This window comes from Mastomys coucha, unplaced genomic scaffold (assembly GCF_008632895.1).
Source record: "Mastomys coucha isolate ucsf_1 unplaced genomic scaffold, UCSF_Mcou_1 pScaffold20, whole genome shotgun sequence".
Taxonomy (NCBI): domain Eukaryota; kingdom Metazoa; phylum Chordata; class Mammalia; order Rodentia; family Muridae; genus Mastomys; species Mastomys coucha.
Genome location: NW_022196903.1, coordinates 108976358 through 108991167, shown reverse-complemented (window position 1 = coordinate 108991167; position 14810 = coordinate 108976358). Strand labels below are relative to the sequence as shown.

At 49.7% G+C, this 14810-nt stretch overlaps 1 protein-coding gene across 4 annotated transcripts in view; it reads left to right on the top strand.

The window, feature by feature from the left end:
• Positions 1-8520: 8520 nt before the first annotated feature.
• The window catches only part of Tmem40 (transmembrane protein 40), a 30278-nt gene continuing 23988 nt past the window's right edge, over positions 8521-14810 (top strand). For all 4 annotated transcript variants that reach the window (XM_031383017.1, XM_031383022.1, XM_031383020.1 and 1 more), the window contains exon 1: positions 8521-8841. In XM_031383017.1, the coding sequence (XP_031238877.1) occupies positions 8727-8841 (115 nt within the window). In that variant the 5' untranslated portion in view covers positions 8521-8726. The remainder of the gene's footprint in view (positions 8842-14810) is intronic.

The window sequence follows — 14810 nt, the reverse complement described above, 5'->3', positions numbered from 1 at the left end:
TTCAGATACACCAGAGGAGGGTAAGGGGGGCATCAGATCCCATTATAGATGGTTGTGAGCCACCATGTAGTTGCTGGGAATTGAACTCAGGACCTCTGAAAGAGTAGTCAGTGCTCTTAACCGCTGAGCCATCTCTCCAGCCCCTCTATATTATTTCTTAAGATAAGGTCCCTTGCTGGGCAGTGGTGGCGCACACCTTTAATCTCAGCACTTGGGAGGCAGAGGCAGGCAGATTTCTGAATTCGAGGCTAGCCTGGTCTACAGAGTGAGTTCCAGGACAGGCAGGGAAAAAGTGTGTGTTTTTGTTCCTCAGGTTCACCTTTGCCTGAATGCAGGTCAACCCCAGTATACTGGATTATTAAAAACCTCTTGCTGATTGCAGCGATCTCCGTCTCTGTGTCTTTGTGAGTGGGACGACATCCTGGATGTAAGACTCTCCGAATCTTACAACCTCTATGATCTATTAGCTCTTTTCTGTGGAAAGCAGTGATTCAAGCCAGGACAAGACACTGGGAGGAGGACAAGAGGCATGCTTGGGAGAAGGATTAAGCAGGCTTACACCTCAAACCCTCCCTGGCTCCTACACAGTGGGAAGTGTGGGCTGCCTGCCCTGGCCTGAACTGACCTGAGACACCGCTTCTAACAGAGTCACTTCCGGAGTTACGAGGAGCACCTCAGGGCTAGAAGCAGGATCTGGCTACAGAGATGACCTCTGTCCAAATACCTAGTCGCAAAATATCCTTTTTGTTTCTTTGTTTTGTTTTGTTTTTTGTTTGTTTGTTTTTCGAGACAGGGTTTCTCCGTATAGCCCTGGCTGTCCTGGAACTCACTTTGTAGACCAGGCTGGCCTCGAACTCAGAGATCTGCCTGCCTCTGCCTCCCAAGTGCTGGGATTAAAGGCCCGCGCCACCACCACCCAGCCGCAAAATATTCTTAAGGAATATTTTCATGGCTGGTGGGATGGCTCAGCCAGTGCTTACAGTCAGACCTGACAACCCTAGTTTGATCCCTGGAAACCACATGGCAAAGGGGAGAAATGACTTCTGCAAGCTGTCTTCCGACCTCCACGCAGGCAGCGTAGCTCCTCCCCAATAAATGAACGTAATAGAGTTCATAAGAATGTTCTTTTGATTGTCCTTCCTCCCTTCCTGTTTCCTTCTAACTTTTTTCCTTCCTCCTCGCAACTGAAAATTCAAAAAAGCGTCAGGCAGTGGTGGAGCACGCCTTTAATCCCAGCACTTGGGAGGCAGAGGCAGGTGGATTTCTAAGTTCGAGGCCAGCCTGATCTACAGAGTAAGTTCCAGGACAGCCAGGGCTACACAGAGAAACCCTGTCTCGAAAAACCAAATTTAAAAAAAAGAAAAATTAAAAAAGTATTAATATATGTATATGTATGTATGTCATATGTGTCCTTGGAGGCCAGAAGTTGGTGTCGGAATCCCTGGAAGTGGAGTCACCATATCTGGGTGCTAGGAATTGAACTGGGCTCCTCTGGAAGATCAAATAGGAGTTCCTAACCATTGAGCCACTCTCCAGCCCATCCCCTCTTTTTCTATTTGTCAGAAAAGGACCACTTCCATTATGGATTTTAGGCTCAGGCTCTGCCACTAAGCCCCAGCCCCTCCAATCAGTTCTTTATTCCCGGTGATTGTCAGGCATCTCCTGGAGAGCAGAATTGTCCCAGTAGATTCCCCGTCCCCCAGCCTCATTGTTTTACTTCACTTCCTTCCTGCTCTGGGAGGCAGAGCCCCTTTAATATGTTGGCTCCAGGCAAGCTCTGGCTGGGGGGTGGGGGGGAGGCGGGCGGGGAGGGGATGTTGGGGGGGATGGCGCCGACCTAATGGACCACGTGATGCCGTTGGGCTCTGACTTTCATTCAGACACCTTGTCTGGTTTGGCTTCCAGGAGCTGCTGAGACCTACAGAGACAAGAGCTGTGCCAGTCCTCTCTGTAACGCCCAGCCCTGTAACAGGCCCAGTGAGCTCACACTAGACCTGCGAGAGGTGCTGGTGAGTGAGATTGCCCCTCAGCTCTGCCATTCTCTCTCCTGGGAGATCAGCGGCCTCTGCGGAGCTATAGGTTTCAGAAGAGTCCACGATGCTTCCGCATTGGGAGTGTAAGGGTTTCTATTGGCACCCAGTACCTAGACAAACACATCTTACAGTCTCATAGGGATTTTTCTTCATTCTTTTCACCCCAATTTTTGCAGGATCTCATGTAGCTCAGGTTGGCCTCAAATTTATTGCGTAGCAGAGGCATAGAACTCTCCTATCTCGAGTTGCTGGGATTATGAGCATGCACGATTACGGCTCCATCTTTTACCTACAAGTTGAAGTCTTAAAGACCTGAAGGCCTATAACCTGGATATAGCTCCTGACCACTCTCTCCCCAGTTTAAAATAAAATTAAAACTTATGATTTGGGAATGGGAGTGGTGCCATGGTGTATGTATGGAGGATAGAGGGCAACTTTATGGAGTTGGCTTTCTTTCTTTTCTTTTCACATGGGTTCTGGGGATTGAACTAAGGTCTCTAGACATTCCTGGCAAGTGCCTTCACCTGCTGAGCCACCTCAACAGCCTTTCCCACCTCTTTCTAGTGATGCACTGGTCCCCAGGAAAGAGGGCCTCCACATGGCTGTTCCAATTCCCTTTCCCCTTCCCTGAAACCCAAACATTAGTCCCTCCGGGACCTATTGGAGACATTTAACTGCTCTCTGCTCTTGGCTCCTCCAGGACCTCTCAATCAGGTGCATTTGACTGCTCTCTATTTTCCTTCCCCCATAGAAAGCCAGTGTTTGTGCCAGATGGAGGAAGCCACAGTAAGTCTGGAGGATGCCACAGTAAGTCTGGTTAACTGAAACCTCCAATTTTTTTTTTCTGTTGTTGTTATTTGAATTAAGACACGGTCTTGATATATTATCAAGGCTGGGTTCTAAGTCACAGAGCTCCTGCCTCAACCCCCCTCAATGCAAACATTGGGAGCTTGCACCACCACATCTGTTTCTGAACTTCTAAAACTTACTAGTAATGACTGTGTAGTAATGACCTCAAATAAATTACTTAGTCTTGGGCTTCAGGGTCTCCCTAAAGTTCATAGGCTCAGAGGTCTTCTCTTCGCTCTTCTGGAGGAAGGTGCTTCCTCAAACGGGTCCTTTTGGAAGTTGGCCCTTCCCCGCCACAGTGACCTCTCTGCTTTCCCTTGCTTTTGGCAATATGAGCTAGACATGGAGCTGCTGTGCAATGCACACCTGTCTGAGGTGAGAGAAAAGAGCAAGAAAAGTGTCTCCTTCCACAGAGAGCCCATGAGGTCTTCTTCCCTGATGGGCAGAGGATCTGGCTGGTGGTCCAACCTTTACCCTCAAAGTCTTTGGCATCCACAGACAATTTCCTTTGACCTCTAGGCCTAGACTTTCTCAGCTATAAAATGAGCTTAAGGATGACTCTTCATGGGTCAGGCATGGTGACCCAGCACTTGAGAGGCAGAGTTGGAGGCTAGCATGGTGGCCAATCTTTCCACCCATAGTTACATAGTGAGACTGTTTTGAAAAGAATGACTATTCAGGAGCTGGAGCCTTGACTCACCCACAGAGCTCTTACCCAGCATCCACCAGTGGGATGCTAGACTCAGAGTGTGGGTCAGCAGTACCCTTGCCTGGCACGCTGGAGGCCTACATTCTACATTCTATTCACAGCTCTTGGGGGTGGGGTGGGGACAGGGGAGAATCCAAACCACTAAAAACCTGTGCATTCAGTGTGCTTTGCCTGTGAATAGACCAGGGAATGGCTATTCAGCACTTTCAGAGGGTGGCCTGTGGACACAGAAAATATCTGCCCACCACCAGCTGACAAAGGATCTGACTCTTCCATTAACTCTGCAGCAAAGGCAAGAGCAAGCAGAACACAGACCAGAGGCTTGGGCTGACAGCTCACCAAGAGAGAAGGTAAGGAAGTGTGTGGAGTGATGTCCAGCATGGTTAGCTGTCATGGAAAGGTGCAGGATATCAATGGCTGGGGGTGTGGCTCAGTGATGGGGGCTCGCACCAGGCCCTCAGTTTGGTCCCCAACACCACAGAGAAGGAAGAGAAAGAATAGGAGGAGGGAGAGGAGGAAAGGGGGAGAGAAGGGGGAAGGAAGAGAAGGGGAGGGGAAGAGAAGGGGGAAGAAAAGGAGGAAGAGGAAGAGGAGGAAGAGGAGGGGGGGAAGCTTAGGTTTCAGTTGTAGATTTGAACAGCATAAACTGGAGCTGTGTAAGCCTGTGGATTAACTTGGAGTTTCTCCATGGAGGAGTGGAAAGGGTTGGGGTTTCAAGCCAAGGAGACTTTGGTGCCAATCTCAGCCTAGCCTTGTGACCTTGAGAAAAATAATTTCCTCTCACTTTCCGTATCCATGAAGTAGACGTGACACTCTTTGATTTAGAATTGTTTGTTTGTGTTTAATTTAATTAAATGAATTAATTTTTAAAGCTAAAATCTCTCTATGTAGACCAGGCTGGTCTCAAACTCACAGAAATTCTCCTGCTTCAGCCTCTTGAGTCCTGGGAGTACAAGTGTTAGCCATTACCCCTGGCCTTGGAGTGTTGGCATCCAGAGCCAACATGAAAGAATTAAAGAGTCTCTCTGGAAATAGGAGTAAGATAAGAAATAGATAGGAAGAGATTGAAAGAGATAAGAAGAGGTAGGCTAGCCATACTGTACCGTTCTCATGTGGGAAAAGTAGAACATTAGACAACACGAGGTCTGGTCACTCAGTCATCTTGAATTTAAATCGAATTCTTTTGTTCCCGCAACAGGTAAAATACTTGGGGCAAACCCTTCCCACAAACTACGCCAGTGTCACAGTCCAATCAGTAACTTCCTTCTTGCTCCATGAAGGTGGAGCTTCTGAATGTAGCTGCTTCCGCAGCTGTGTTACTGTCCGGGCTTTGGGGAGGGAGTCCACATTGGAGAACTCATTTTACAGGGAATTTCAGGAAAAGATAGGTCCTGTCCTCCCAGTCCTTCTAAGAGGGGTGTAAACAGCCAGACCCCTGTGGCTCACAGCAGGGGAGAATTCTTTTCTTTTCCTTCTACACACACAGGGCACAAGTGTCAGGCCTAACAAGTCACCAAGGGCTTCTTCCAGAATCCCATGGTCTAATCCCAAGAACACTAAGGCATAGCAAAGGCTGGGTGTCATTAGACAGCAGACCTAAGTACCCTGGCCATGTAGGGAGCTGCTGCCTCATCATCTTAGCAAATGGGGAAACTGAGGCTGGGCTGTCTGACTGTTGTCTGTAGGATACACGTGCCTGGTGAGTCAGGGGCCTGGGTAGCAGTTCTGGAATGCAGGAAAGCTGTAAGTCAGGCTCAGCTGCTGCGCCGTCTCCCCAGGGGCTGTCAGCTGTGCTCCATCATGGCTGGAGGCTGTGAGTCACCAACACTCTGGACACAGACGGTCAGGTCACCTGGGTGGAGCTAAGCTGGGGCGAGGGCTCCTTGACACCTCAGACAGGTCCGCCCTGGCTATGACATCTGCCCACGTGGAGGTTCCTCTGTCAGGTTCCAGGTAAATATCCAAGCAGGTGCTACAGGAGAGGCAGAGAGGGAAACTGAGGCGCAGGGAGGGAAGTACCTCATGACAGAATCAGAAGAAAAGAAACCAAAGTTAGAGGATTCCTTTGGGGGAGGCACTTTCTGTGTGACTTCAGATGGCAGAAAACATTCAGACTGGCGGGTCTCTGACATGAGCAGGTGTTAACACAAATGTGCTAGGATAGCTGGGGATTCGACCACTTCTGACTGAGTGTAGCTGGGAAGGGGCCTGGGGGCTTAGCAGTTTCTAAGAGGTTTCTGGGTGATTCTGTCTCTTGCTCATCTAGTGAAGTGGGTACATTATGAGAATAACTAAGGTTTTGGGGGGCTTTGTTTGTTTGCCTGGTTGGTTGGTTTAGGTTTTGTTTGTTTGGTTGGTTGGTTTGGGTTTTGTCTTGGAGACAGACACTTTCTTTTTTTGTTTGTTTGTCTGTTTGTTTTTGTTTTTTGAGACAGGGTTTCTCTGTATAGCCCTGGCTGTCCTGGAACTCACTCTGTAGATCAGGCTGGCCTCAGACTCAGAAATCCGCCTGCTTCTGCCTTCCATGTGCTGGGATTAAAGGCATGCACCATTGCTGGGAGAGACAGCTACTTTCTATGCAGTCCAAGCTAGATCCCATCATCTTGATTCAACTTGCTGAGGGCCAGGATTTTAAAGTGAACCACTGCTGGGCAGTGGTGGTATATGCCTTTAATCCCAGCACTGGGAGGAAGAGGCAGGTGGATTTCTATGAGTTCAAGTCCTGCCTGACCTACAAAGCAAGTTTCAGGACAGCCAACAGAGAAACCCTGTCTCAAAAACAAAACAAAACAAAAACAAACAAACAAAACAAACAAAGCAAAAAAGAATCCCTAATTTAGTTCACCCTCCTCCTAGGGGTCTTGAAGTTTCTTCTTATGTATAGCCCTCCGGAGAAAGGCTCATTGCCTTTCCTACCAACCTACTCATTTCTAGCAAGTTCTCATTTGGAAGATGGGACTTTTCGTGTGTGCTGTGTCCAGGTGAAAGCTGTCCGTTCAGGCTCTCCCCTGTGGCTTCTGAACTACACAGTCTCATCAGAAAGATTTACTGGAGAAGGGAGAGAGTTAGAGTTAGTCTGAGGATCTCCCTCATCCCTACATCCTTACCTCTATATTACAGAGACCTGTGAGCTATACTCTCAGCCCCTTCATACACTGTAGTACTAAACCTTTCAGTGGCTACATTAAAAAATAGTAAAAGCCAGGCGGTGGTGGTGCAGTGGTGGTGGTGCCCGCCTTTGATCCCAGCCCTTGGGAGACAGAGGCAAGTGGATTTCTGAGTTGAGGCCAGCCTGGTCTACAGAGTGAGTTCCAGGACAGCCAGGGCTACACAGTGAGACCCTGGCTCAAAAAGAATTACTCCCTATTTCCCATTGAGCATGCACTTTTCATGCTCTGCACATCTCGGTTCACCCAGCCACCAATTCCAGGTCCTGTCATATCCTTAGCTGGCAGGTACTGTCCTTAACATACTCTAGAACTTCCCATGACCCTGCCCCCTCGCCCCCTGACTCCCTACTCCTCGAGACAACCTTGTCAGTCCACATCATAGCTTCCAGGGCTGTTTACTGAACAGACCTGACCATGTAGTGCCCCACTGCCCTCAGATCCCCATGCATCTCCTTGGTGTGGCTTCGGAGCTACTGCCTACCTGGCTTCCTCTGTCTGTCTCTTTTCGCTCCAACTCATACCATGTGGCGTGATCTGTGAAGTGTGCCCTCCACCCTCCCCACCAGCACACACATCGGGCTAACCTTTCAGATCTCCTTCTCATTCAGCAAAATTGACTGAATGCCTTCTATACATTGATCCATGTTCCAGATCAAAGAGCACATGCTTAATAAGGAAAGCTGCGCCAGAAAATAACGTGTGGAGTGTGGAACAGTGAAGCAAGCTGAGGCAGGCTGAGGCAGGCTGAGGCAGGCTGAGGCAGGCTGAGGCAGGCTGAGGAGGAGATAGAGCTCAGGCTCCTGCTGTAGCAGGCTGATCACGGCAGGCCCCTTGGGGAGGTTACATTTGAATAGAGACCTAAAGAGAGAAGGAAGAAGCCTTTCTAAGGGAAAGAGTTCTGAACAGGACAGCCAATGCTAAGGCCCTGAAGTAGGTGCCTATGTGGGATAACCCTGGCTGAAGGAGAGAGACTGTCATGGAGTTAAGGTCAGAACAAGAGGCCTGGGGCAGATGGCCTTTGAGAATGGGCTGTGCCCTGCGAACTGACAGTTGGACAGCAATGGGGGTGGGGGGCGGGCAGGGCAGAAGCAGTCAAAGAGTAGTGATGGTGTAAGAACCACATGGTGGCTGTGGAAGTGAATTGGGGGAAGGGGTGGGAGTGGGGATGGAGCTTGGGGACAAATCAAAGGCAGGCCTGCAGGACTTGTCTCACAGGTCAAGCATATGCTGAGCTTGAGTGAACAGCCATGGGTCAGGCCTGAGCTTAGAATGAGCAGGGGCCGCTTTTCCAGGAAGCTCCTGGCCCTGCCTTTTATCCCTACTGGCGGATACTCCCCTTGCACAGTGGCAGCAAACATTTCCTGTCCTGCTGCTCAGGTTGACTGATGAGTGAGCACAAAGCAGAGGTGGCAGCTGTGTGAGGTAACCCTTGGTTTCCTGCCTCTTGAGGACTGAGTTCCTACCCGTCCTAAACAGGTAGCTGCTCTCCTGATCTGCCTCCTTGCTTTGACCCAGTTCCCTTCCCAAGGGAAGCATTGCATGGCTTCCAGCCCCTCTCCATGGTCCCTGAGCTCCCTTGTCCTCTACATACCCCTGCCATACTCCAGCCTGGTATCCAGGAACAGGGAACATGACAGCATCTTCTAACTTGCAGGGCAGGTCGGGACACATGGCTGGAGCCTGAATCAGTCTCCTGAGCAAGGAGGGGGAACCCAAGACGAACCCTCAACTCCTCCCTTCCTGGAGCTTGTCACAGCCTGGGGAGGTCCAACATGGTTGCCACACGGGGGCTTGAGGTTACAGTCTGATTCTGGGGTCGGCAGGGGTGTGTTTGCCACTATCGGGCCCCTCCTAGGATGCTAGGGGAAGAGGCAAGTCAGACAGGAAGGCCTGGGGGCTGATAGCACCACAGGAAGGAATGCCACAGCACCCGGGTGAGGCAGCAGGGGGCCCAGGGGCAACGTCATGGTTGCCCCGCCCCCTGCTGTCACGGTGCCATGGCCTCTCCTTCCCCAGCCTGGCCACATTCACAATCAACACACAGCCTGCTTCACTGCTCACATGAGCCCAGGGACTCCAGGTAATGGGACATGGGACTGGTCAAGCAGGGGTGGAGGGTGGGGGTTGTACATGGGGTTTCAGGAAGATTGAGAAATGGTTGATTCTTAGCCTTGGCTCTGTGTGCTTCCTTGGTGGACCTGGGATGGAAGCCCAGCTCTGCACCTTCCTGACTTGCTGCCCCTAAGTCTCCATTGTGGATGAAACCATTTGCTCCGTGGAGTTGTTTTGACACTTCCATAGCTTAGATAGTCCATGACCAGCTCTGACTCTTATCACTGGCTTGCTGTGGACTTTTAGAAATCACTGACCTCACTGAACCTCAGTTTCCCCGTTCGGAAATGTAGGATTTGGCTAAGAATCTGGAGGCTTCTCTCAGCCTGTTGTGGTGGAACCCAGAAGCTTAGGAATGCGAAGGGTCTCAGCCTCTGATCTGGCTCAGCTCAGGTAAAGCCACCACTCTCCCTTGAGCCGGGTTGGTAGACGTGGGAGAACCCTGTGCTGAAAGGCACCTGTGGAGTGAGATTGGTAAAGACAGCGGGGTGTGGGGGTGTGTGTGGGGAACAGATGCTGCTACCAGGCATAGCCTCTTATCACGGGGATGGCCCCAGGGGAGAGGGTGCTGGCAGACCCCAGGGAGCCTCACTCAGCCCTCTTGGGGTTACTTCTCCCCATGCCAGCTATCCTGACTTGGTGGTTTCTGCTCAGAGTATTCTGGTCCTCAAGCCTCCACAGGTCTTTAAAGGGACAGAAGGTCAGCCAAGGGTGCTTAGTGTTTTCTTTTGTTCTGTTTAAAACTGCCCCAGGTAATCCAGGGCCCTATACCTAGAGGTTGGGAGCATGCATTAGGGGAGGCATGGTGAAAAATAATGTGTGTGTGGTGGTGGTGGTGGTGGGACCCTGTTTTAGTCAAGGAAACAGATCTGTAAGGAGTGGGACCAGAACTCAGGGTGATGTGGCCTCTGCAGCACTAGCCCATCTGGCTCTGAAAGTCTCCCAAAGTTGTTTTCTCAGCCATGTCTGTTCTCCCCTGTCCCGTGTGTGTGTGTGTGTGTGTGTGTGTGTGTGTGTGTGTGTGTGTGTGTGTGTGAGAGAGTGTGTGTGTGTGTGTGTGTGTGCCTGGCTCTCCTTGTCTTTCTGTCTCTGTCTCTGTCCCTCTCTCTCTATCTGAAACAGTTTTGTTGAACAATATACCTGTAACCCCAGCACTTAGGAGATGGGGTCAGGAGAATCAGGAGTTCAAAGTCACCCTCAACTATACAATAAGTTCAAGGCCAGCCTGGGCTACATGAGACCCTGTCTCACCTGCCCCCTGCTAAGCAAAATTACTTTATTGACAGATGGGCTTTATGTGCTATACTCTTTCCCTCTTTATAAGGTACAATTCAGAGGTTTCCCATACACTCACTGAGTTATACAACCTTGACTATCAATTTTTTTAAAGATTTATTTATTTATTTTAATGTATATGAGTACACTGTAGCTGTACAGATGGCCATGAGCCATCATGTGTGTGGCTGCTGGGAATTGAACTCAGGACCTCTGCCTGCCCCGCTTGCTCTGCCCACCTCCCCCAACCCCCCTACTCTCCACCCCCACCCCACCCCACCCCCGCTTGCTCCAGCGTAATTCACTGTAGCTGTCTTCAGACACACCAGCAGAGGGCGTCAGATCTCATTACGGGTGGTTGTGAGCCACCATGTGGTTGCTGGGATCCAAACTCAGGACCTTCAGAAGAGCAGTCAGTGCTCTTACCCACTGAGCCATCTCGCTAGCCCTTCTCATCCTAGGTTAGAGCTGGTCCCGCACCATGGGCCCTTCCCCGACAGGAACTAGTTGCTTTGACCCCATGGATGTAGCTAGGCATCTCGGAGCCTGTAAAAATGTGTTTGTTTGTTTAATATGTGGATGTATGGAAGACTTGTGTGTGCATGCTATGGTCATGTGGAGATCAATGTGGAGATCAGAGGACAACTTTTGAGAGCCAGTTTTCTCCTTCTGCTATGTGAGTGACAGGAAACTGAACTCAATGTGTCAGGTTTGGGATAGAGGGACTTTAACCTACCAAGTCACCTCACCAGCCCTGGCTGGGCAGTTTACATGCATGGAGTATTTGGTCCCCTCTGACTTGTATGCTCATCCACATGATATTAGATCACCCTGCCTTCCCCTGCATGGCTGGATAGCTGCTTATCCCCTTTTCTGTGCATCCATTTACCAATCGACAGAGACTTCTGTTGTTACACTCTCTGGCTCTTTTCAGTGATGCTGCCGCAGTTGTTCAGGCACTGGTCTCTGTGAACATATGGGTTTCACTTCTTTTTTAAAAAATTCTTTTTAAATTATACTTACTTAGTGTGTGTATATGGGGAGTGGGTATGTTTGTGTGCATGTGCACATAACATGGTGTGTGTGTGTGTGTGTGTGTGTGTGTGTGTGTGTGTGTGGAGAGAGGTCAGAGTACAACTCGCTGGAGTTGGTTCTCTTCTATTGCTAAGTCCTGGGGATTGAACTCAGGTTGTCAGGCTTGGCGGCAAGCACCTTTATCCACTGAGCCATCTTAGCAGCCCAGAATGCAATTCTTCCCGCCCCCCTTTGGTTTTTCGAGGGCAGTAGAATCCTGGATCAGCTGGTAACTATGATTAGCATTTTGAGGAATGGCAAACCTGTTTTCCAGGGCAGGTTACACAATCTTACCTTGCTTCCACAACTCTAAGGGTGTCTTCTCACTCTTGTCAACACTTGTTTCTGTCTGTCTCATTTTAACCATGCTAGTGGGAGTGAAGTGGCTCGTTGTGGTTTTGATTTATGTTTTGCTAATGAATGATGGTGTGGAGATTATTAGCCACGTGATGAGAAACTTCTATTCATACTCTTGGCCCACTTTTTAACTGGGCTAGAGGTCATTTTATTATAACACACACACACACCAGTAATAACACAAACCAGCCTTTGCTCGCTCTTTAGGCATTCAGAGCAAATGCTAGTCCAGTCCTGAAGCTAGAACAGCCATCTCCAGATCAGCCACTCCATGAAAACCCAGCACTCAGTGTGCTGTGCCGCTGCTGAGCTGCCGAGCTGCCGAGCTGCCGAGCATCTGGCTAGGCACAAATGCATTTTCAGTTTACCTTACAGCGTGTTATTAGGAACTGATCCCACTGTGAGCTGGCAACCATCAGGGTCTATGCAGTAGGTGCCGTGCACTGATATCCTGAAGCCTGGTATCCACAGGGAGTGAAGTTGGCCACTGAGAGAGGGAGAAAAGCCACTTTTTTTTTTTTTTTGCACTCTTCTTGTTATTGATCCAATAATCAATTTGGTACAGGTGAGAGCTGAGTGTCCTCAGTGGGAACGAGGCTGGCAGAGGGCTTGGGAGAGCAGTGCTGGCAGGCTGCATTTTTCCTGTTCCTGTACTTCTACGATTAGCACTATCTCCATCCGTGGTTTCTTTCTGGGGACTCTGGGGCCACTTGTTCACCCTTGGGGCTGACTCAATGACAGCTCTGTCATCTGAGCCTCACATTTACCCAGTGGGGCTCCTGCACACTGCTTGCACCTCAGCCTGTACAGTGGACCTCCCCACTGGCCTTGGGGACGCTGCACTTAGACACTGTGCCCTGTTTGACACGGGTCACGGGTGCACATCAGGACTGTGCTATGTACTATTAGTTGTTTTTCATTAAAAGTACAGTAGAAAAAGGATCTCATGTGAAGGCACACACCTTTTTTTTAGGGGGGGGGCGGGTTGTTTCAAGGCAGGGTTTCTCTGTGTAGCCCTGGCTGTCCTGGAACTCACTCTCTAGACCAGGCTGGCCTTGAGCTCGGAAATCCATCTGCTTCTGCTTCCCAAGTGCTAGGATTAAAAGCATGCCCTACTACTCCCCGGCTAGACATGCACCCTTAATCCCAGTACTCAGGAGTAAGTGTATCTGTCTAAGTTCGAAGCCAGCATGCTTCATAGTGAGTTCTGGGACAGTCAGGGCTACATGATGAGAGCTGTGTCTCAAAAACAAAAAAAGCAAAAAAACCAAAAACAAACAAACAAACAAAAAAAACAAGGTAGAAAAAGACAAGCAGCTCTTCTGTTTCTGTCCTAGAGGACACGATTCTGGCCTTCAGCACAGTCACTAGCCATTACTGCTGACAAACTTGATTCCACTCTTGACTGTGCTCAGGGTCACCCCAAAGCAGCTGTTTTGAGAAAATAACTTCACGTACTGAGCAGGAATGAACCTGCACTGACCCTGGGAAGCAGCCTGGGGCTGTTCAGGTTGTGTTTGACCCCAGACTGAGTCCCTGCTCCTCCAGGATTTCTACTGGATGGGGTCTCAGGACCCCACACTCTCTGGGTTCTGTTGGTCTTTCCAGATCCTGTTCTGTGCCGAGCATAACCCCAGGGATGAAGGCTGGGGACATGTGGACTGTCTTCTTCATTGCTTTGTTAATTTGGCCCATGGCTCTGTGCTCTTACTGCCCTGTCCTCCTGCACCGCCACTTGAGCATGCAGTGGTTGCCCACCTACTATGTGTTACACATCATGCAAGATGCTTACCTCTCAAGTTATCTTTTAACAATCTTAGCTTTCCAGGAGTTCAAGGCCAGACAGCTACATGAAACTCATTCTCAAAGCAGACCTAATCCTGGTGTAGTAGTACAGATCTGTAATTCCCAGCACCTGAAAGGCTGAGATAGGGAGGTTATAAAGTGGAGTCCAGCCTGGGCTACAGGTGGAGGGAGACCTTGTCTCAGAAGAAAACAAAAACATTCCTGAGATGCTTAATCTGATTGTTAACTTGACAGGATTTAGAATCACCATGGAAACGGACCTCTGAGGATGTTTCCAGAACGGTTTAACTGAGAGGAGACCCACCCTGAAAGTAGACCAACTTCATAGGGTCTTTTTTTGTTGTTGTTGTTTTGTTTTTTTGAGACAAGGTTTCTCTGTGTAGCCCTGGCTGTCCTGGAACTCACTCTGTAGGCCAGGCTAGCATCGAACTCAGAAATCTGCCTGCTTCTGCCTCCCAAGTGCTGGGATTAAAAGCGTGCGCCACCACTGCATGGCGATGGGCTGGAGTCTTAAAAAAAAAAATCAAGCGGAGCACCAAGTATTCATCTCTCTCTGCTTCCTGACTCAGGGACAAGAAGCCTCAGGCTCCTGCCTCCATGCCTTTCCCATGGTGATGGGGTATATCGAACCACAAGCCAAAGAAACTCTTCCTTCCTTAGAAAATGAAACAAAACAAACAACAAAAGAGAAACCCAACAGTCTTTAAGCTGGCCGGCCACCCTTCTCCACTTAGCTGTACTCAGGGGTGTCACCTTCTGTGGTCCCTTTCACCGGCTCCGTTCAGCCCAGGTGCCATTCTCAGATCCTCTGTAGCTCCCAGGGCCTGGCAGCCTCCTTGGTTTTTCCACAGCCACAGGTCCATCTAGTCTGGGAAGTTGGTTTGACCGTGTGGTTTGTCTCCTCCGTTCAATCCCCTGGCCTGACCTGGGTCAAAGCAGTGGGAGAAGTAGAGACTGCAAGGCCTTCCTTCTTCCCTCGAGCAGCTCTGTACCAGTCAGCTTTCCTCCGTCACTATAACAAAACGCCTGAGCTAATCTCCTTACACCGAGAAGGTTTGCCAGGCACGTTGTGCATGCTAATCATCCCAGCACTGAGGAGACTGAGGCAGGAGGTGAACAGTCTATACTACACAGCAAGACCTTGTCTTCAAGACAAAACAATAACAATAGTAACAATAACAAGCCCAGGCTGGGGCTGGCTCACTTGGTAGAGACTTGCCTAGTGCACATGAGGACTGCGTTTGGTCTCCTGCACTGCAAAACTGTGCTCAGGGGATGCCCATGATCCCAGCACTGGAGAGGTAGGAGATAGGTAGGATGCTCAAGGTCATTTTTCAGATGTATAAAAAAGTTGAAACCAGGCAGTAGTGGCACATGCCTTTAATCCCAGCACTTGGGAGGCAGAGGCAGGTGGATTTCTGAGTT